This window comes from Anomaloglossus baeobatrachus, chromosome 8 (assembly GCF_048569485.1).
Source record: "Anomaloglossus baeobatrachus isolate aAnoBae1 chromosome 8, aAnoBae1.hap1, whole genome shotgun sequence".
Taxonomy (NCBI): Eukaryota; Metazoa; Chordata; class Amphibia; order Anura; family Aromobatidae; genus Anomaloglossus; species Anomaloglossus baeobatrachus.
The window spans coordinates 47,638,915-47,660,907 of record NC_134360.1 but is presented as its reverse complement, the minus strand read 5'-3'; the positions used below and the strand labels follow the sequence as shown (position 1 = coordinate 47,660,907).

The following is a 21,993-nucleotide window of genomic DNA, read 5'->3' as shown; positions in this document are numbered from 1 at the left end:
TTTTTCCACAGATGCTACGTTTTGAGCGCAAAATTTGGGGCGACCAAAAAACATAATTTTGGTGCTTGGAATTTTTTTGCCGCTACACCGTTTAACATTAATTGATTTTATATTTTGATAGATCAGGCATTTCTGAAAGCGGCGATACAAATGTGTGTATATTTACTTTTTTTTTTAAGCCTTTAATTTGCAATGGGGCGAATGGAGGTTGAGTTCAACTTTTAGTTTTTTTAAATTTAAAACTTTATTTTTTTTTATTTTACTAGGTCCCCTAGGGGACTATACGGATCAACAGTCTGATCGCTTGTTCCTTTCTGTAGCCCAGAGCAGCATTTCTCTGATTTGCAGAAAACCTGCTTTACTCTCACACACGGCAGTAAGAGAAAGTGACTCATAATAGCTACAGGAGTCATCACATGATCGTGTGCTACCATGGCAACCATCGGAAGTTACGTGATCACGTCACGTGACTTCTGATGGTGTTGGGTAAGTGAATGCTTACCGCGGCGCGCTGTTACATCTCGCGGTCAGATTTTGACAGCGAGATGTAAGGGGTTAAGTGGAATGCAGGTCCACTCGTGCCTGGCAGGCGCACATGTCAGCTGTTCAAATCAGCTGACATGTGCGCAGCCCGTGGGGATTACAGTGACATGATCCATGACGTACCCAGTACGTCATGTGTTGTGCAGAGGATAAAAAAAATTGCAAAAGACAGGTGTGCGCCTTAACAAATCAAGTCCTATCAGTTAAATTAAACACAGCTGGACTCAAATGAAGGAGGCAAACTATCTCAAGGAGGATCACAAGGAAAGGACAGCATCTGACTTAAATATGAGTGTCTGAGCAAAGGGTCTGAATACTTACGACCATGCGATATTTCAGTTTTTGTTGTTTAATAAATTTTCAAAAATTTCTACATTTGTTTTTTTTCCTGACAAGATGGGGGATGGGGTGCAGAGTGTATATTAATGAGAAAAAAAAGATTTTTTTTTTTAATTTACCAAATGGCTGCAATGAAACAAAAAGTGAAAAATGTAAAGGGGTCCGAATACTTTCCGTACCCACAGAGATATAGATATATATATATATATATATATATATATATATATATATATATCTATATCTCGATATATATATATCTATATATCTATATATATCTATATCTATATATATATATATATCTATCTATCTATATATATATATATATTTTATATATATATATCTATAGCTATATCTATATATATATATATCTATTATAGATATATGTATATTATAGATATATGTATATTATAGATATAGATAGATAGATAGATATTATAGATAGATATAGATATATATAAAATATATCTATATCTATGTATATATATATATATATATATATCTATAAATATATCTATAATATATCTATATATCTATATCTATATCTATATATATCTATATCTATATATATATATATCTATATAGATATATATATATATATATATATAGATATATATATATATATATATATAGATATATATATTAGAGATATATATATTAGAGATATATATATTAGAGATATATATATATATATATATATATATATATATATATATATATATATATATTATATTATAGATATAGATATATTAGATAGATATAGATATATTAGATAGATATAGATTATAGATATATGTATATTATAGATATAGATAGATATATCTATCTATAATATATATATATCTATCTATATCTATAATATACATATATCTATAATATATATATCTATAATATATATATATATATATCTATATCTATAATATACATATATCTATAATATATATATCTATAATATATATATATATATCTATATCTATAATATACATATATCTATAATATATATATCTATAATATATACGGTATATATATATATATATATATATTATAGATATAGATATATATATATTATAGATAGATACAGATATATATAAAATATATCTATATATCTATCTATATCTAAAATATACATATATCTATAATATATATATATATATATATATATATAAAAATGAAATTATATATATTATATATATATATTATATATATATATACACACACACACACACACACACACACACAGTATAAATTCTTGTTTTTTACCAATTTTACGGCGATAGAAATAAAATTACTTTAATTATCACAGTAAGAAAAACAGTATAAAACTTTTATTATACAAACATTATATTACAATTTAATATTTTACAGGTATAAAAAAGTACAAAAGTGACGGACGACACAATAAGTGACACGATAGGAGATGACCATTGTAACTGCATAAAAGCATCATTCTATCCCAAGCGCGTCCTTGTTCTCCCACAGCCAGGAGTGATACGAGTTCAGCTTGTGATCCTCTGGACAAACCTAAAAAAAAAAAAAAGAAAAAAAAAAAAAAGAAAAACGTTAAAAAAAAACAACAACCCACGTGCTGGCTACAGAATGGGGGATTTAAAGGGATGCAGAGTTTTAATTGGGTTCCCCCAAAATTCCCATTAGAGGGGTTATGGTTTTGGATTCCCTTCCCCCTCATATGGAATGAACACATCTCTCCTTAAAGGGGGATTGATTGTAATGAACGCCATGTAACCCTTTAGACCAAATGTCCAGAGACTCTTCAGCCACTAATTCGGTTGTGATCCCCAAAAAGCTGCTTGTGGCCAGAAGACCTGGTCAATGAAGCAATTTTGATGGTTTTATGTAACCAAAATGTAATTATGTGTCAGATTAATTTTTGCTCATTTTATTGTTCAAGTTTGCACCATTTTTTAGATCTCTGCTTGCTGTAAGTGAATGACAACATTCAACACCTTGAAAACTGCAATGGTTTACCCCAACATTGAAAGTTGTCACCTGACTCCGTATGGATATTAACTTTCTGATGGCTGGGGTCGCCAATGATTTAGAGAAAGGGGCTCTAAAGTGTCCCATCTAGACAAGGGATGGCTGCCCAAGTGCATCACTTCTCCATTCATTCCCTATGGCACAGATCCACAACTCCAGTCCTCAAGGCCCACCAACAGATCGTATTTTCAGGATTTCCTTAGCATTGTCCAGGTGTTTGAGTCATCACTTATGCAGGTGATTAAATTATCACCCATGCAATACTAAGGAAATCCTGAAAACATGCACTGTTGGTGGGCCTTGAGGACTGGAGATAGGGAACTCTGCCCTATGGGACTGGTGGAAGAAGACAAGTGCCACTGGTCCATTCCAGTGCGTTATTTCAATATTTAGCAGATACAGTTTGGTGCTTTTTTCAGCAGCAGACATAGTATAGCGTTGATTTATAAACATCAATGCGACCGACCTGCAATATCAAACATGGTTACCACTACGGTAACATCGTGGCATTGTACTGTACGGAGAAGGGCAAAAAATTAAAGGGACATGGCGATTGTAGGAGCAGATGATCAATATGGGTAGCGAGAGCTGGACTGATCAAACATGATTTACCTATTTTAAAAAAGGCAAATCAATTTTAAAGGGGTCCTGTCATCAGGACAAAAGTATCCAATTTTTGCTCTTATTTTTATTGCCATTGCTCCCCTGAATATTTAGTTGTTTTTTTTTCCCAATCCGTCATATGGTTACAAAGATGCATGCCTTTATAATTAATGCTAATTTTTCTGGTCTTTTTGATGCGGGCGTGGCTCATAGAATCCTCAGGGGCGTGTCTTACAGGATTCTCGGGGGGTGTGTCTCAGAGAATCCTCAGGGGCGTGTCTTACATAATCCTCAGGGGCGTGTATTTATATTGTTCTGCCTAATTATCCTGTGAGCCACGCCTCCTTGTAAATATGATAAAAAATAAGCATTAAATAAAAAGGCCTATATTTCCAGAACCATTTGGCGGATTGCAAAAAAACGAAAAAAGAGAATTTTGTTACTTACCGTAAATTCTTTTTCTTATAGTTCCGTATTGGGAGACCCAGACCATGGGTGTTCAACTTCTGCCTCCGGAGGACACACAAAGTACTACACTTAAAAGTGTAGCTCCTCCCTCTGAGCTTATACACCCCCTGGTAGCCAGTCCTAGCCAGTTTAGTGCAAAAGCTGAAGGAGAATAGCCACCCACAAGTAGAACCGAGTAAGAACTGGGACAACCGGAGACTCTGTCCACCACAACAGCCGGTGATAACACACGGAACAAGAAAATTGCCAACAGGCAACAGAGAGGGTGCTGGGTCTCCCAATACGGAACTATAAGAAAAAGAATTTACGGTAAGTAACAAAATTCTCTTTTTCTTTATCGTTCCTTTGGGAGACCCAGACCATGGGACGTTCCAAAGCTGTCCCTGGGTGGGAATAAACAGAAAAAACTAAGAAGTAGGTGGAGCCTAACTTCACAAGTGGGCGACAGCCGCCTGAAGGATGCGTCTGCCCAAGCTCGCATCTGCCGAAGCATGAGCATGCACTTGGTAGTGCTTCGAAAAGGTATGCAGGCTAGTCCAAGTGGCAGCCTGACAGACTTTTTGAGCCGTAGCCTGGTGCCTAAAAGCCCAAGAGGCACCGACAGCTCTGGTCGAGTGTGCATTGATCCCCGGCGGGGGAGGCACCTGAGTACTCTGGTAGGCGTCCGAAATGGTCGATCTAATCCAACGGGCCAAGGTCGGCTTAGAAGCAGAGAGACCCTTGCGCCGCCCTGTGGTTAGCACAAAAAGAGAGGTGCACCGCCTAAGCGCAGCGGTGCGAGACACATAGATCCGGAGAGCACGCACCAGATCTAGAGTATGCAGCGCTTTCTCAAAGCGATTAACAGGGGCCGGACAGAAGGAAGGCAAGGAAATATCCTGGTTAAGGTGGAAGGGAGAGACCACCTTAGGGAGAAAGTCCGGGGTCGGACGGAGAACTACCTTGTCTTGGTGAAAAACCAAAAAAGGTGACTCCGAGGAGAGCGCAGCCAAATCAGAGACTCTCCTGAGAGAAGTTATGGCAACTAGAAAGGCCACCTTTTGAGAAAGACGATACAAAGAAACCTCCCTAAGGGGCTCGAAAGGGGGTTTCTGCAATACCGTGAGAACCAAATTAAGGTCCCAGGGGTCCAAGGGCCGCCGATAAGGCGGAATGATGTGAGACGCACCTTGCATGAAGGTGCGGACCTGAGCCAGCCGGGCGAGACGCCGCTGGAACAGCAGATAGAGCTGAGACTTGTCCCTTGAGAGAGTTGAGGGAAAGTCCTAGCTGCAGACCGGACTGTAACAAAGACAGAAGGGTCGGCAACGAGAATGGCCAAGGAGAATGGCCGGAAGAGCGACACCAGGACAGGAAAATTTTCCAAGTCCTGTGATAGATCTTGACGGAGGAAGACTTACGGGCCCGAGTCATAGTGGAGATGACTTCAGGAGGAATACCAGAAGCCGTCAAAATCCAGGACTCAAGAGCCACGCCGTCAATTTGAGTGCCGCAGAATTCGGGCGGAAAAACGGACCTTGCGAGAGCAGGTCTGGACGGTCCGGAAGATGCCACGGCATCTCCACGGACAGTTGGAGCAGGTCCGCATACCAAGCTCGCCTGGGCCAGTTCGGTGCAATGAGGATGACTCGACGGCCCTCCATTCTGATCTTGCGCAGGACTCTGGGAAAGAGAGCTAGAGGGGGAAACACGTAGGACAGACGAAACTGGGACCAGTCTTGAACCAGAGCGTCCGCGGCGAAGGCCTGAGGATCGTGGGAGCGAGCCACGTAAACCGGAACCTTGTTGTTGTGACGGGATGCCATTAGGTCCACGTCCGGAGTGCCCCACTTGCGGCAGATTGACTGAAACACTGCCGGTTGCAGGGACCACTCGCCACCGTCCACGGATTGACGGCTGAGATAATCTGCCTCCCAGTTTTCTACGCCAGGGATGTGGACTGCGGATATGGTGGACTTGGAGTCCTCCGCCCATTGAAGAATGCGTTGGACCTCCAACATTGCCAGGCGGCTGCGTGTCCCGCCTTGGTGATTGATGTAGGCAACCGCTGTCGCGTTGTCTGACTGGACTCGAATGTGTCTGCCCGCCAACAGGTGGTGAAAGGCTAGGAGAGCTAGAAGCACGGCTCTGGTTTCCAGCACATTGATTGAAAGGACATTGATTGATTGAGGGGTCGAAGCCACCACTGAAGAGAGCTCCTGGTCCGTGGCGACAGAGCCACTAACCTCTGTAAGGAGGAAGGCCGCTTGTCCCAACAGCGGAGAATGTCCAGCTGCAGAGGACGCAGATGGAACTGGGCAAAGGGAACCGCCTCCATGGAGGCCACCATTTGACCCAGCACCTGCATCAGACGCCTGAGGGTATAACGGCGGGGCCTCAGGAGAGAGCGCACCGCCAACCGGAGTGACAGCTGTTTGTCTAAGGGCAACTTCACAAGTGCCGGCAAAGTCTCGAACTGCATCCCTAGGTACGTGAGACTCTGGGTCAGAGTCAGAGTGGATTTGGGAAGATTGACAATCCACCCGAATTGGGCTAGGGTGGCGAGAGTGAGCGAAACACTCCGCTGACAGTCTGCGCTGGATGGACGCTTGACCAGAAGGTCGTCCAGATAAGGAAGCACTGCTAACCCCTGGAGGTGCAGGACCGCAATCACTGCTGCCATGACCTTAGTGAATACCCGAGGGGCCGTGGCTAACCCGAAGGGGAGAGCCACGAATTGGAAATGATCCTCTCCTATCGCAAAACGTAACCAACGCTGATGTGACACTGCGATTGGCACATGTAGATAGGCATCTCTGATGTCGATGGACGCCAGGACCCGGACATGCTTGTTGAGAAGCTTGAGATCCAGGATGGGCCGGAAGGTACCGTCCTTTTTTGGAACTAGGAAGAGATTTGAGTAAAAACCTCTGAACCGTTCCTGAGCGGGAACTGGGACAAACACTCCGTTTGCCTGCAAAAACGCCACGGCCTGCGAGAAGGCGGCGGCCTTGGAGCAAGGGGGAGTTGAGAGAAAAAATCTGTTTGGAGGGCTGGAAGAGAATTCTATCCTGTAGCCGTGAGATATGATGTCTCTCACCCACTGATCGGAGACTTGCTTTAACCAAGCGTCGCCAAAGTGGGAGAGCCTACCACCGACTAAGGACGTGGCTGGAGCGGGCAGAGAGTCATGAGGAAGCTGCCTTAGTGGCAGAACCTCCTGCGGTCTTCTGCGGACGCGCTTTTTGGCGCCAGTTGGATTTCTGATCCTTGGCTGAGTTAGCGGACGAGGCGGAAGGCTTAGAGGATGACCAGTTGGAGGAACGAAAGGAACGAAACCTCGATTGATTCCTACCCTGGGCGGGTTTCCTGGTCTTGGTTTGTGGCATGGAAGTACTCTTCCCGCCAGTAGCTTCTTTAATGATTTCATCCAGCTGTTCACCAAACAGCCGTGAACCAGCAAAAGGGAGCCCAACAAGAAACTTCTTGGAAGAAGCATCTGCCTTCCACTCTCGAAGCCACAAAATCCTGCGGATAACAAGAGAATTAGCTGAAGCCACCGCAGTGCGGTGAGCAGCCTCTAGCATGGCAGACATGGCATAGGATGAAAAAGCTGAAGCCTGAGCAGTTAAGGTAACCATCTCAGGCATAGATTCCTTGGTGAGGGAATGCATCTCCTCTAGAGAAGCAGAGATGGCTTTGAGAGCCCACACTGCTGCAAAAGTCGGGGAAAACGCGGCCCCCGTCGCTTCATACACAGATTTGGCCAGAAGGTCAATCTGACGGTCAGTGGAATCCTTAAGTGAGGTGCCATCAGCCACCGACACAACGGTCCGGGCTGATAGCCTAGACACCGGAGGGTCTACCTTTGGGGAGTGAGACCACTCCTTGACCACCTCAGGTGGAAATGGAAACCGGTCATCAGAACCACGCTTTGGAAAGCGTTTGTCAGGGCAGGCCCTGGGTTTGGTCACAGCGGTCTGAAAACTAGAGTGGTTAAAGAACACACTCTTCACTCTCTTAGGCGAGGTAAACTGATGTTTTTCTGCCAAAGAGAGTTGCTCCTCTGACACTGGCGGATTGAGATCCAGAACAGAATTAATAGAAGCAATCAAATCACTAAGATCTGAGTCACCCTCAGAGAAATCGATGGGATACATAGCCTCCGAGCCCCCAGTGAGGGCACCCTCCTCATCTAGAGAGTCAGCTCTTGAGACAGAGCCGTGGGATGGGGAGGAAACCCTGCGCCTTCTCTTAGAAGGACGGGGTCTGGGATCAGATGATGAATCCTCCGTGAGCTCCGATGGACGGAGGTCAGAGGATAGGAGTCCTCTGTCAAGAGAATTAGAGGCACCCTGTGAGGGGGGCTGATGCATATTCATCAAAGTCCTGGACAAAAGCCCCATGGACTCAGCAAATGACTGGGATATGGACCTAGAAAAGGACTCTACCCAGGCCGGGGGTTCAATCACAGGTGCAGCAGCAGCAGCCTGAGAGACCACTGGGGGTGAGACTCCAGGCTGTGGCACGGCCAAGTTAGAGCAGACATCACAATGTGGATAGGTGCTCGACTCAGGAGCTTACATGCAGTGCATGCAGAATAAGGCTTTGGAGCCTTGCTCCTTGTGTGAGACATGCTGCTGGAGTGAGGGCTTTGCAGAGAATGAACCCCAGGGAGAATATACAGAGGTCCACAACCGGAGACCGGCTGTGGCTTACCAGACCGCTGAGCGCGGTGTTGTGTGCCCTCCAGATCCCGAAGCCCGGTCCCCCAGTCGCAGCACCTCAGCAGAGATGCAGAATGCAGGATGTCCCAGAGCAGAGTGAACTCTGCCTGAGAAGAGGGCGTTCCTATAAAAGAGCGGGAGCTGGAGGGCTATAGAGACCTGCAGGGAAGGAGGGACGCCCCAGCAGTGGGGAGTGTCCCTCCCCTGTGTATGAAACTAGGCCTCCGGCGAAGCCAGGGCCTAAATTTAAGTGGCGAGGCCGACAAGCAGGCACCATCGGCGCGGTTCTCAGGCAAAAGCTAGAGAACCCGCCGGAAAAGTTAAAACAATCACATACAGCATACTCTCCCCTTACAATAAAGAACCGGGACCCCCAACATAAACGTCTCAGGTACTTAGCTGCTGAGACGCAGGGCCATGTCCCTGGGGATGAGTGCTCCGATCCAACAGAATCCTCAAGGGGCTGTGGATGGAGACCGGACTCCTGCCAGGCATGGAGACCGTGCTGGCTCCCACTTCAAGCCAGAGCCCAGAAGGGATGGTGAAGGAGCGCGGCATGTAAGGCTGCAGCCTTGTAAATCAACCTTAACAACACCGCCGACACAGTGGGGTGAGAAGGGACATGCCGGGGGTCCAGACATGGACCCGCTTTTCTTCAAACTCTTTCCAAAAGTCAAACAAATCAGATGAGAATGCATGTGTGGATGTATGCCTCCTGACACAAAGCAATAAACTGGCTAGGACTGGTTACCAGGGGGTGTATAAGCTCAGAGGGAGGAGCTACACTTTTAAGTGTAGTACTTTGTGTGTCCTCCGGAGGCAGAAGCTGAACACCCATGGTCTGGGTCTCCCAAAGGAACGATAAAGAAAACTCAGACGTCAGCGGGAATAAAATAACAAAAAGGGGCAATTTTCGCCTGGTCACAGGACCCTTTAACATTCCAGAAATCCCATTTATGGTGCGTTCCCTTGTAGCATATTTATAGCAGAGGTACAGAGGTCATCCTTTGCAGCATAAATTGAGAATTCTGTAGTGACCATGTTCCCTAAGACTTCCAACAGCTGAGGTTTTGCTACATTTGTATCCAGTTTAGACAATGCTCTCTGAGCTGAGTAGTCCGGTCGGATACATTGTATCCTGACACTATTAGGATCCGCACCTCTTTCCATTCGTTCACACAGAAGATGCGATACGAGTCGTTGCCATATTTTCCGATTCCATGAAGCTCAATTGGATAACGCCACTTCTTTGTGAGATACTCATCTGTATTAAAACAATATATATAGAAATATTATTGGATATTGAGCAATAAATAGGTAATTAGAGGGGACTCATAAGTGCAGACCCTGTTATATCACGGCCAAGGTGTAGTTGCGCTCAGTAATACCAGAGAACCTGACGATGGTCTTTGCCCTGAGTTCATAGAGTCCGAGCGGTTGCAGAAGCCGAGACATCTCCTTCCAGTCGGAAGCTCGCGCCACATCGGGGGTCGGGTATTTCTCTAGGAAGCTCCACAGGACGGGTATGGCCATTTTTCCTATTTGAAAAGTACAGATGTAGCTGGTGACAGGGGACATTACATCGCCCACCGAAGGCCGAGTGGAGACTCCCAATTATACAGCTGTAGACAGAGTGGAGGAAGAGAAGTGCAGAGTTGTCAGAGTGACAAGTTCTTACCAGACGTCTTGTTCAGGAAGATGGTGGCGATGAGAAGTTTCCATGGATCGTGAAAGAGAGTTTCTTGGACTAAATTGAAGGGGGAGCGAGGAGGAGTCCACTTGGAGAAAGCTTTCCGTCGGGGCGGCTTCATAGCTACGAGCAGGGGGACAAAAAACAACATTTTACAGACAACACAGGATGCAAAATAGTAAAAATGTTTTTATTATTACTTCCTTATATTCTGAGATGGAAAGGTGTGATGTTCAGTGACTGGCAAAACCACAAACGTGATTCATGTGCAATCAGTGATGAGTTCTATACATACTTACATAATATGTCCCGTACTGATCCTGAGGAACATCCTGTATTATACTCCAGAGCTGCACTCACTATTCTGCTGGTGCAGTCACTGTGTACATACATTACATTACTTATCCTGTACTGATCCTGAGTTACATCCTGTATTATACTCCAGAGCTGCACTCACTATTCTACTGGTGCAGTCACTGTGTACATACATTACATTACTTATCCTGTACTGATCCTGAGTTACATCCTGTATTATACTCCAGAGCTGCACTCACTATTCTGCTGGTGCAGTCACTGTGTACATACATTACATTACTTATCCTGTACTGATCCTGAGTTACATCCTGTATTATACTCCAGAGCTGCACTCACTATTCTACTGGTGCAGTCACTGTGTACATACATTACATTACTTATCCTGTACTGATCCTGAGTTACATCCTGTATTATACTCCAGAGCTGCACTCACTATTCTGCTGGTGCAGTCACTGTGTACATACATTACATTACTTATCCTGTACTGATCCTGAGTTACATCCTGTATTATACTGCAGAGCTGTGCTCACTATTCTGCTGGTGCAGTCACTGTGTACATACATTACATTACTTATCCTGTACTGATCCTGAGTTACATCCTGTATTATACTGCAGAGCTGTGCTCACTATTCTGCTGGTACAGTCACTGTGTATATACATTACATTACTTATCCTGTACTGATCCTGAGGAACATCCTGTATTATACTCCAGAGCTGCACTCACTATTCTGCTGGTGCAGTCACTGTGTACATACATTACATTACTTATCCTGTACTGATCCTGAGGAACATCCTGTATTATACTCCAGAGCTGCACTCACTATTCTGCTGGTGCAGTCACTGTGTACATACATTACATTACTTATCCTGTACTGATCCTGAGGAACATCCTGTATTATACTCCAGAGCTGCACTCACTATTCTGCTGGTGCAGTCACTGTGTACATACATTACATTACTTATCCTGTACTGATCTTGAGGAACATCCTGTATTATACTCCAGAGCTGCACTCACTATTCTGCTGGTGCAGTCACTGTGTACATACATTACATTACTTATCCTGTACTGATCCTGAGTTACATCCTGTATTATACTCCAGAGCTGCACTCACTATTCTGCTAATGCAGTCACTGTGTACATACATTACAATACTTATGCTGTACAGATCTAGAGTTACATCCTGTATTATACTCCAGAGCTGCACTCACTATTCTCCTGATTGTTGTTGGATTGTTTGAAAAAGAGAGTAAGTTTGAAGATAGACAAACCTCTTACAACTTCCAATTAATGGGCTATAGATTACACAACTCACAGCACACATCTACCCTCTCCATTGCCCCCCCCAATTAGGACAATCCTTTTAACACATATTATAATGTGTGTGAGATAGATATATATATATATATAATATATATATATATATTATATATACAAACGAGGGGCGATCCAAAAGTAATGATAATCGGTTATTTCTATTGCACACAGAAATTAAAATAAAAAAAATGTTTTCTTCTCTCTTAGGTACCCACTAGTCCAGGGAAAAAAAAAATAAAAAATCACTTAAATAGGCCACGATTCCCGGGAGCTACATTCATTTGAATATGAACTGCCGAGGAGTGAACATCAAAATGGAAAAAAACTAGCTCAGAGCTGTCATCAAATACCTCTGCTTGAAAAAAATGACTACCAAAGACATACACAGCGATTTGGTGGAAACATTGTGGGACTCTTCTCCATATTCCACAGTTGCACGCTGGGCCAAGGAATTTAAGCTGGGAAGAACATTGACGGAAGATGAACATCGTGAAGGACGTCCATCCACATCCCTCAATGAAGGAAACGTGAAAAAAGTTGAAGAAGTTGTATTGGCAGATCGAAGAGTAACTATCAGGCATGTAGCTGAGGTCACAGGGATCTCATATGGCAGTATTCAAAGAATCCTTGCAAAAGAATTGCATATGAGAAAGGTCTCCGCGCGTTGGGTGCCAAAAATGTTAACCGACGAGCAAAAGAAGAAACAAGTTGACATTTCAATAGCAAATCTCGAAAAGTTCCAAGTAGACAAGGAGAATTTTTTTCCCGCGTTTTTTGACCATGGACGAGACCTGGATCCACCACTTTGATCCCGAAACTAAACAACAATCGATGACATGGAAACGAGCCGACGAACCGACGCCGAAGAAATTCAAAGTGTCAAGCACAGCAGGGAAGGTTATGGCGTCCGTTTTTTGGGACGCTGAAGGAATTATTATGGTGGACTATTTGGAGAAGGGAGCCACCATTACGGGCTCCTACTACGCAGAACAAATAAGAAGATTGCGGGAGGCTATCAAGGAGAAAAGGCGCGGCAAACTGCGGGCTGGAGTGCTGTTTCACCAAGATAACGCGCCGGCTCACAAAGCTGCAGTTGCCATGGCAACCATTCAAGAAGCAGGATTTGAACTGGTGGAACACCCCCCCCCCCAATTCGCCAGATCTAGCGCCCAGTGACTTTTCTCTTTCCTCGCCTCAAGGAACACCTCCAGGGCAAGAAATTTGACGACAATAGCGACGTGATAACCGCTGTTGGAGATTTTTTTGAGGGTCAAGATTAAGAATTTTTTTCGAAGGGAATTCTAAGTTTAGAAAAGAGATGGACTAAATGTATAGACTTGTTAGGAGACTATGTAGAAAAATATTTTTTTTTTTTTAATATATTCATTGTGTTTATTATTGATTATCATTACTTTTGGATCGCCCCTCGTATTTATATATTATAGACCAAACGTTTGGACACACCTTCTCATACAAAGAGTTTTCTTTATTTTTATGACTCTGAAAATTGTAGACCCACAAATACTTAACAAAAAAGTGTGAAACAACTGAAAATATGTCTTGTTATAGGTTCTTCAAAGTAGCCACCTTTTGCTTTGATTACTGCTTTGCACACTCTTGGCATTCTCTTGATGAGCTTCAAGAGGTAGTCACCGGAAATGGTTTTCCAACAGTCTTGAAGGAGTTCCCAGAGATGCTTAGCACTTGTTGGCCCTTTTGCCTTCACTCTGCGGTTTAGATCACCCCAAACCATCTCGATTGGGTTCAGGTCTGGTGACTGTGGAGACCAGGTCATCTGGCATAGCACCCCATCACTCTCCTTCTTAGTCAAATAGCTCTTGCACAGCCTGGAGGTGTGTTTGGGGTCATTGTCCTCTTGAAAAATAAATTATGGTCCAACTAAACGCAAACCGGATGGAATAGGACGCCGCTGCAAGATGCTGTGGTAGCCATGCTGGTTCTGTATGCCTTCAATTTTGGATAAATCCCCAACAGTGTCACCAGCAAAGCACCGCCACACCATCACACCTCCTCCTCCATGCTTCATGGTGGGAACCAGGCATGTAGAGTCCATACTTTCACCTTTTCTGCATCGCACAAAGACACAGTGGTTGGATCCAAAGATCTCAAATTTGGACTCATCAGACCAAAGCACATATTTCCATTGGTCTAATGTCCATTCCTTGTGTTCTTTAGCCCAAACAAGCCTCTTCTGCTTGTTGCCTGTCCTTAGCAGTGGTTTCCTAGCAGCTATTTTACCATGAAGGCCTGCTGCACAAAGTCTCCTCTTAATAGTTGTTCTAGAGATGTGTCTGCTGCTAGAACTCTGTGTGGCATTGACCTGGTCTCTAATCTGAGCTGCTGTTAACCTGCGATTTCTGAGGTTGGTGACTTGGATAAACTTATCCTCCGCAGCAGAGGTGACTCTTGGTCTTCCTTTCCTGGGGCAGTCCTCATATGAGCCAGTTTCTTTGTAGCGTTTGATGGTTTCTGCCACTGCACTTGGGGACACTTTCAAAGTTTTCCCAATTTTTTGGACTGACTGACCTTCATTTCTTAAAGTAATGATGGCCACTCGTTTTTCTTTACTTAGCTGCTTTTTTCTTGCCATAATACAAATTCTAACAGTCTATTCAGTAGGACTATCAGCTGTGTATCCACCAGACGTCTGCACAACACAACTGATGGTCCCAACCCCATTTATAAAGCAAGAAATCCCACTTATTAAACCTGACAGGGCGCACCTGTGAAGTGAAAACCATTTCCGGTGACTACCTCTTGAAACTCATCAAGAGAATGCCAAGAGTGTGCAAAGCAGTAATCAAAGCAAAAGGTGGCTATTTTGAAGAACCTAGAATATAAGACATATTTTCAGTTGTTTCACACTTTTTTTTGTTAAGTATTACACTCCACATGTGCTAATTCATAGTTTTAATGTGAATCTACAACTTTCAGACTCATGAAAATAAAGAAAACTCTTTGACTGAGTAGATGTGTCCAAACCTTTGGTCTGTACTGTATAATATATATATATATATATATATATATATATATATATATATATATATATATATATATATTATATATATATACACACACACACATACACACTATACATATATACACATATCATATTATATATACACACACACACCAATGGGAACAGCACAAACCTTCTAGTAAGGCTTTTTTTGAGAAGTACGGGCTGGTCTTCCTCTTTTCCACCTGTGATCTTGGGATGGGCTCCAGGTCGCTGTTATCCTGGTAGGAGTCGCTTTCTTTTCCCTCCTGTTCAGTGTCAGTCGGCTGCTGTAAAGCACGGGACACCGTCTGGTCTTGTGTTTCCTCCTGCACACCAGGCTCGGATCGGTCCATATACCCATCCATCTTTTCAGAGTCACTGTGTTCTGGTAACTGTGTATCATTCACCAAATCCAATCCACGTTCCTGGTTTCTTTTTCTAGATTTAACCCTTTGGTTGCATTTATTTTGTTGCACCCGAGCCTCCTGCTTAGATGCTGAACGCTTCCTTGGTCGTTCAGGTCTGTCGGTGACCTTCAGCCCTTTTTCTGTTGCCCTCCTGACACTTCTTATTTTTTTCTTATCACCGTCTTTTTTGACTTTTATTTCGGCTACGGTGAATATATCGTCTTCAGTGTCCTTCGCCTTCCTGGTGTTGCATGAAGCCTCAGTCCCATGATCACTGACCGCAGATCCTTCCTCTTTGTCCTTTCCTGCAGATCCATTCACCTTGGCCTTCCTTTGCTTTTCCAACTTTGTCAATTGCTTCCGAGGCGAAGCCGAGAAATCAAAGTCTTCCATCCTCATCTTGATCTGATTGGAGTTGAGATATTTTACCAGGGCAGATTTTGATCTGAGTTTGGTCCCTTGGGGGCTGTGAAAGAAGCAAATGAGGTAAATGATCACTATGCAATACAATAATATTCCTTTAAGTAGTGATTGTAGCTTTAACAAGATTTGTATAAATCAAAAGTCTAAGAAGTAGTGGGAGAAAGACAGGCACATAGGGTTTTAACCGATAAACAACAATAGGAGGATTGTAAGGTGCACTCACCTATAGATGTTGTGAGTCAGTCACAACACCCGATGGAGCATTGAGGCTGATGGAGACAGCTGCGGACCCGTCAAATAGGAACAGGAACACCTAAATAAAATCGGGGATCATCGCCGCGCTGATCACCATTTAATCCAATGAATAATTTTCAGGTCATTTATTGAAGAAGTACAAGTCTACGCGTTTCAGGGGTCTCTGCCCCCTTCCTCAGGACAAGTAAATAATGACAATGGCAGAAACCCGTAGCGTTCTCATTTTTCGGGATCTGAGACTCAGTGACGGCTTATTTTTTGCGTCTCGACCTGACGTTTTTAACGGTACCATTTTTGCGCAGATGCTACGTTTTGATCGCCTGTTATTGCATTTTGCGCAAAATTTGCGGCGACCAAAAAACGTAATTTTGGCGTTTGGAATTTTATATTTTTTAAAACTTTTTTTTTTACTTTTTTTTTTATTTTACTAGTCCCCCTAGGGGGCTATAGCGATCAGCAATCCGATCGCTCTTATCTATCTGCTGATCACAGCTATACAGCTGTAAACAGCAGATACAGTCACTTCCTGTTTCACCCTGCTCCAAGCCGGGTGAAAACGAAAGTGAAACTTTGTAGCTGCAGGCGTCATCACATGACCCTGTGCTACGATGGCAACCATTGAAAGTCACGTGATCATGTCACGTGACTTCCGGTGGGGGCGGGGTAAGTAACTGTCATGGCGGCGCCCATATACATATCGCTGCCAGATTTTGGCAGCGAAATGTAATGGGTTAATGGCCGCGGGTGGAAGCGATTCCACCCGCGGCTAGCAGGCACACATATCAGCTGTTGAAAACAGCTGATATGTGCGCGGATCGCTGCCGCCTGCCCACGGCAGGGGGCGAGGATTAACGGCACACGATCCATGACGTACCCAGTACGTCATGGGTCGTTAAGGGGTTAAAATACCAGAAATCCCATTTATGGTACATTCCCTTGTAGCATATTTATAGCAGAGGTACAGGTCATCCTTTGCAGTACAAATCCGCAGATAAATTGAGAGTTCTGTAATGACTATGTACCCTAAGACTTCCCACAGCTGAGGTTTTGCTACATTTGTATCCAGTTTAGACAATGTTCTCTGAGCTGAGTAGTCCGGTCGGATACATTGTATTAGTATTAGGATCCGCACCTCTTTCCATTCGTTTGCCAGTCAGGACAAGTAAATAATGACATTATTTACTTGTCCTGAGGAAGGAGGCAGAGACCCCTGAAACGCGTAGACTTGTTCTTCTTCAATAAATGACCTGAAAATTATTCATTGGATTCAATGGTGATAAGCGCGGCGATGATCCCTGATTTTCTTTAGAAGTTCCTGTATAAATCAAAAGTAAATGCACATAGAAGAACCTTTGTAATAAATCTTATTAGTTCTTTCTCCACTTATGAGCCTTTACTCATCATTTACTCTGAAAAAACTGCTGACAAATGACCATGACGGACTGCCGGGTCACTCAGGAATCAGACTGACGCTGAATATTGAAGTCAATGGAGAGCAAGGGAGAAGAGATAGACACACGCAGGCCACTATTGCAGCGTTTTATTGCTACCCTGAGCAGGATTCACATCTACACAATTATGTCTACACTCGGGGGCCTAAAAGCCATTTGGCCTCACAATATTTTGTACCACGAGTTGCTTCTTATACAGAACTGACCTCACAAATAATACATCGTATTTTACGGCTGTTTTTCCGGACTGCCTCTGCGTTATGACTTTTCTCCAGCCCTCAGGAATTGTATCCGGGTCACCAGGACCAGAATCTTCGTTATGGTCATCACTGGATAATTCTGCGTTCGTGCAGGTATTGACTGTAGCATCTGGTGAGTGCAAAATGTCGGATTCCTCAGGATCTTTTGCTGGTTCCCTTGAAGAAAAAAAATAATCAAAAATTAGGTGACTGTGGATAAACCCAGACGGGGGTAAAATTTGGATTCATGCTCTCCCCTCCCCCCCCCTCCCCCAATGGGGAATTCACATCTAGAACGACCACCAATCCTAAGAACAAAAGGAATACAGCCCCGGTGTGTAGCTATGACCGTATTTATTGTTTTGCTCTGCACAGCGTCACGCAAAAATCTGCAGCATATTAAAGGACATGGACACCTCTGGAAGTAATTATTTTGACTATAATGCATATATTTTGTCCCCCCCTCTAAATTTTTTTCTTTGTTACAGCTTGGCTTTATTAAAAAAATAGAATTGAGATATTTCCAGGCTCTGTTTTCCCTCCATATCATTGGCTGATAAATGACTTAACTAAGAATCCATTAGGGACCTCATTCGGACATGGATTTGGCAACTTTTGTCTTTTTCTGAGCTTCTCGTAGCAGATTTATGACCACATCAAAGTAGAGCTGAACTTTTATATTATCAAAAACAATCTGAGAGGAGCTAAAAGACAGATAAGAGTTACAACCTCTTCTCCAGAACTAGCTCACTGATGGATTCTCAGTCAACTCATTCTTCAGTCAGCAATATTCAATGTTCAATACTCAAAGAAGAATTATTATTTTTAGCCTAAAAAGGGAATCTATCACCAGGTTTTTGCTGCCCCATCTGAGAGCAGCATCGTTTAAGCCCGCTTTACACGCTACAATATATCTTACGATGTGTCGGCGGGGTCACGTCGTAAGTGACGCACATCCGGCATCGTAAGGTACATTGTAGTACGTGTGATTGCGATTGAATGTTAAAATGTTCATCGCATACACGTCGTTGAATCCTGACGAATTGCACGTCGGGTTGTTCAATGTTCCCGATGCAGCACACATCGCAGTGTGTGACACCCCGGGAACATTGAACAGATCTTACCTGTGTCCTGCGGCTCCCGCCGGCAATGTGGAAGGAAAGAGGTGGGCGGGATGTTTACGTCCCGCTCGTCTCCGCCCCTCCGCTTCTATTGGCCGGCTGCCGCGTGACGTCGATGTGACGCTGAATGTCCCTCCCACTCCAGGAAGTGGCCGTTGGCCGCCCACATCGAGGTCGTAAGGACTGGTAAGTATGTGTGACGGGGGTTAATCGTTTGTGCGGCACGTTCAACAAAATTGAACGTGCCGCACATACGATGGGGGCGGTTACGATCGCATACGATATCGTATGCAGAATCGTAACATGTAAAGCAGGCTTTAGAGACAGAGATCCTGATTCCAGTGATGTGTCACTTACTGAGCTGTTTGCTGTCATTTTGATAAAAATCAATGTTTTTTCTGCTGCAGATCTAGCAGTTATACAGAGCTCATGAATATGCTGGACTACCCGCAGCATGAATTGACAAGCAGTCCTGTAATGATAATCAACTGCTGATTAATCAGTGATTTTATCAAAACTACACTAAGCAGCCCAGTAAGTAACATATCACTGGAATCAGTATCTATACCCATACGTTATGCTGATCTCAGATTAGGTGACAAAATCTGGTGACAGATTCCCTTTAAACGCATTATGTGATCCACACAGGATGATGTCTTGCAGTTTGGGGGCAGTACATGCTGGAATCTACACTCCAGCTGCAGGATGCTTATCGTTGCCGTTGCCGCTTATCTTGATAATTTACTAAGGACACTCTTGGCGCTACCCGAGAACCGGCTGTCTACAGATACTGATTGTACAGAGACGGGATATAAGGGCTTTTCAGAGTTATGTCCAGAGCCCATGAATATCCTGGACTGTCAGCACGAAAAGTAGTCGTGTAATGATAATCTACTTCTGATTAAACAGTGATTATATCAACACTACACTTAAGGTACCGTCACACTAAGCGACGCTCCAGCGATCCCACCAGCAACCTGACCTGGCAGGGATCGCTGGAGCGTCGCTACACGGGTTGCTGGTGAGCTGCCTGTCACACAGGCAGATCTCACCAGCGACGCGTAGAAGCGATGCTGCGCTTGGTAACTAAGGTAAATATCAGGTAACCAACCCGATATTTACCTTGGTTACCAGCGCACACCGCTTAGCGCTGGCTCCCTGCACACCTAGCCACAGTACACATCGGGTTAATTACCCGATATGTAGTCTGGCTATGTGTGCAGGGAGCTGGCACTGACAGCGTGAGAGCGGTGGACGCTGCTAACAAAGGTAAATATCGGGTAACCAAGGAAAGGGCTTCTTGGTTACCCGATATTTACATTGGTTACCAGCGTCCGCAGATGCCGGCTCCTGCTCACTGCACATTTAGTTGTTGCTCTGTCGCTGTCACACACAGCGATGTGCGCTTCACAGCGGGACAGCAACAACTAAAAAATGGTCCAGGACATTCAGCAACAACCATCGACCTCACAGCCGGGGCCAGGTTGTTGCTGGATGTCACACACAGCAACATCGCTAGCAACATCACTGCTACGTCACAAACGTTGTGCCTCAGCAGCGATGTTGCTAGCGATGTTGCTTAGTGAGACATGGCCTTAAGAAGCCCAGCAAGTGACACATCGCTGGAATCAGGATCTCTGCCGCTATGTTATGCTGCTCTTAGATTAGGTGGCAAAAAACTGTTGACAGATTCCCTTTAAAGGGAATCTGTCACCAGGTTTTGACATCTAATCTGAGAGTGGTGCAGAGATTCTGATTCCACTGGTGACTACATTATGCTGCTCTCAGGTGAAATAGCAAAAACCTGCTGACAGATTCCCTTTAAGTAAGAAAAATCCCCTTTTTATAAACTGTTCATTTATTAACAAGATTTTCAAGTATCAAAATCAATTGCATAGACAGATATTATTTTTGAATCCAAGGGAGACACAAGGAAAGGAGGGGACAGGGAAGGCGGGAAGGGACATTTACCATACGAAGCATGGGAGGTATCTATATATATCTCTGAAATATGCTCATCCTTTAATCTAACAAGTTGTGACCGTCCATAAAAAGATCCCATGGTGTCCATTGAAAAATCCCCTTTAAGTGTATGGGATCAGAGTCAATTCTCCACACATTTAGGTGGCTGGGAGCGGCACTGTGCAGGGGAAACATAGAAGGGGATGGAGAGTGAAATCAGGTCTGTAGCCCCCCATTCTCCATAGTGGAGGTCCCAGAGGCCAGATTCCTGCACATAATATTATAAATACCAACCTCTGAGGCAATAGGTGGCAGAGACCCTAATCTATATTAACTAACAGGGCATAGAAGCAAAACTATATACTTAGCATCTCAGTTACGTAGCACAGAGCAAGATCTCTGTTTGCAGTCAGTGAGTGGAAACCTCCGGCTAAAACCTAATACTTCTCACTGCTGAGGGTTTGTTACAATTGGATCAAGTTTTTAAATCCTCTATAAGCTAAACAGTTTGGCTGTAGGGTAAACAGCGTCAGCAGAAATCAATCTCCCTCCTGATACCTTGTTGCACAGATACAGTTCGGAGTCAGGACGGAAGATGATTCCGTGCTGTAAAGTGCAACAAAGTATCAGGGAGGAGGGAGATTTGTGCTGACGGGGTTTATTCTTTAGCTCACAGAGGATTTAAAAACTGGATACGATTAATGCAGAGGATTGTTCACACTGGATACAATGGGACGAATCCTCAGCTGTGACAAGCATTACATCTGCACAGGTTTTCTACCTCTGAAGGTCAATAATAAAGGTCATGTTCACTGACAGCAAGCAGAAATATTAAAAATGAGGTTGGACAAGAAAACTCCATTAGAAAGTTGCTAATTTTACTAATATTTATGTTTTCATTTCCATTTTGTTCGTTTGTGCACAAACAGTTAATATTAAATAGCACCATAAACTGACAGCATCACCCTGCCTGTCTGATCTCCACCACCGCCTTCCCTCTGGTATTAATCGCTCTCTATTCCCTGCAGTAAGAAGCAGCATGTAATCACCTGTCCTGGATGGGCGCAGCCATGTTTGTTTTCTGCACGATCACGTGACTTCATCCAGCGCTTCTCACTGCGCATGCTCCGAGCATACCT

General features: G+C 44.0%; 1 protein-coding gene across 3 annotated transcripts; it reads right to left on the bottom strand.

Moving 5' to 3' along the window:
* Nucleotides 1–2,243: 2,243 nt before the first annotated feature.
* On the bottom strand, nucleotides 2,244–21,950 carry MBD4 (methyl-CpG binding domain 4, DNA glycosylase). 3 transcript variants are annotated; one of them, XM_075321575.1, is made up of 7 exons: nucleotides 21,904–21,950; nucleotides 17,739–17,948; nucleotides 15,148–15,869; nucleotides 10,333–10,467; nucleotides 10,043–10,192; nucleotides 9,815–9,918; nucleotides 2,244–2,400 (listed from the first exon to the last, which is right to left on the bottom strand). In XM_075321575.1, exons 1-7 carry the CDS (start codon nucleotides 21,924–21,926, stop codon nucleotides 2,323–2,325), a joined length of 1,422 nt encoding a protein of 473 aa, XP_075177690.1. In that variant the 5' UTR covers nucleotides 21,927–21,950; the 3' UTR covers nucleotides 2,244–2,322. The 3 variants fall into 3 exon arrangements, with proteins under 3 accessions (XP_075177690.1, XP_075177692.1, XP_075177691.1); XM_075321577.1 differs by lacking the exon at nucleotides 2,244–2,400 and having other exon boundaries at nucleotides 9,840–9,918; nucleotides 10,051–10,192; XM_075321576.1 differs by lacking the exon at nucleotides 2,244–2,400 and having other exon boundaries at nucleotides 9,842–9,918; nucleotides 10,001–10,192.
* Nucleotides 21,951–21,993: the final 43 nt, after the last annotated feature.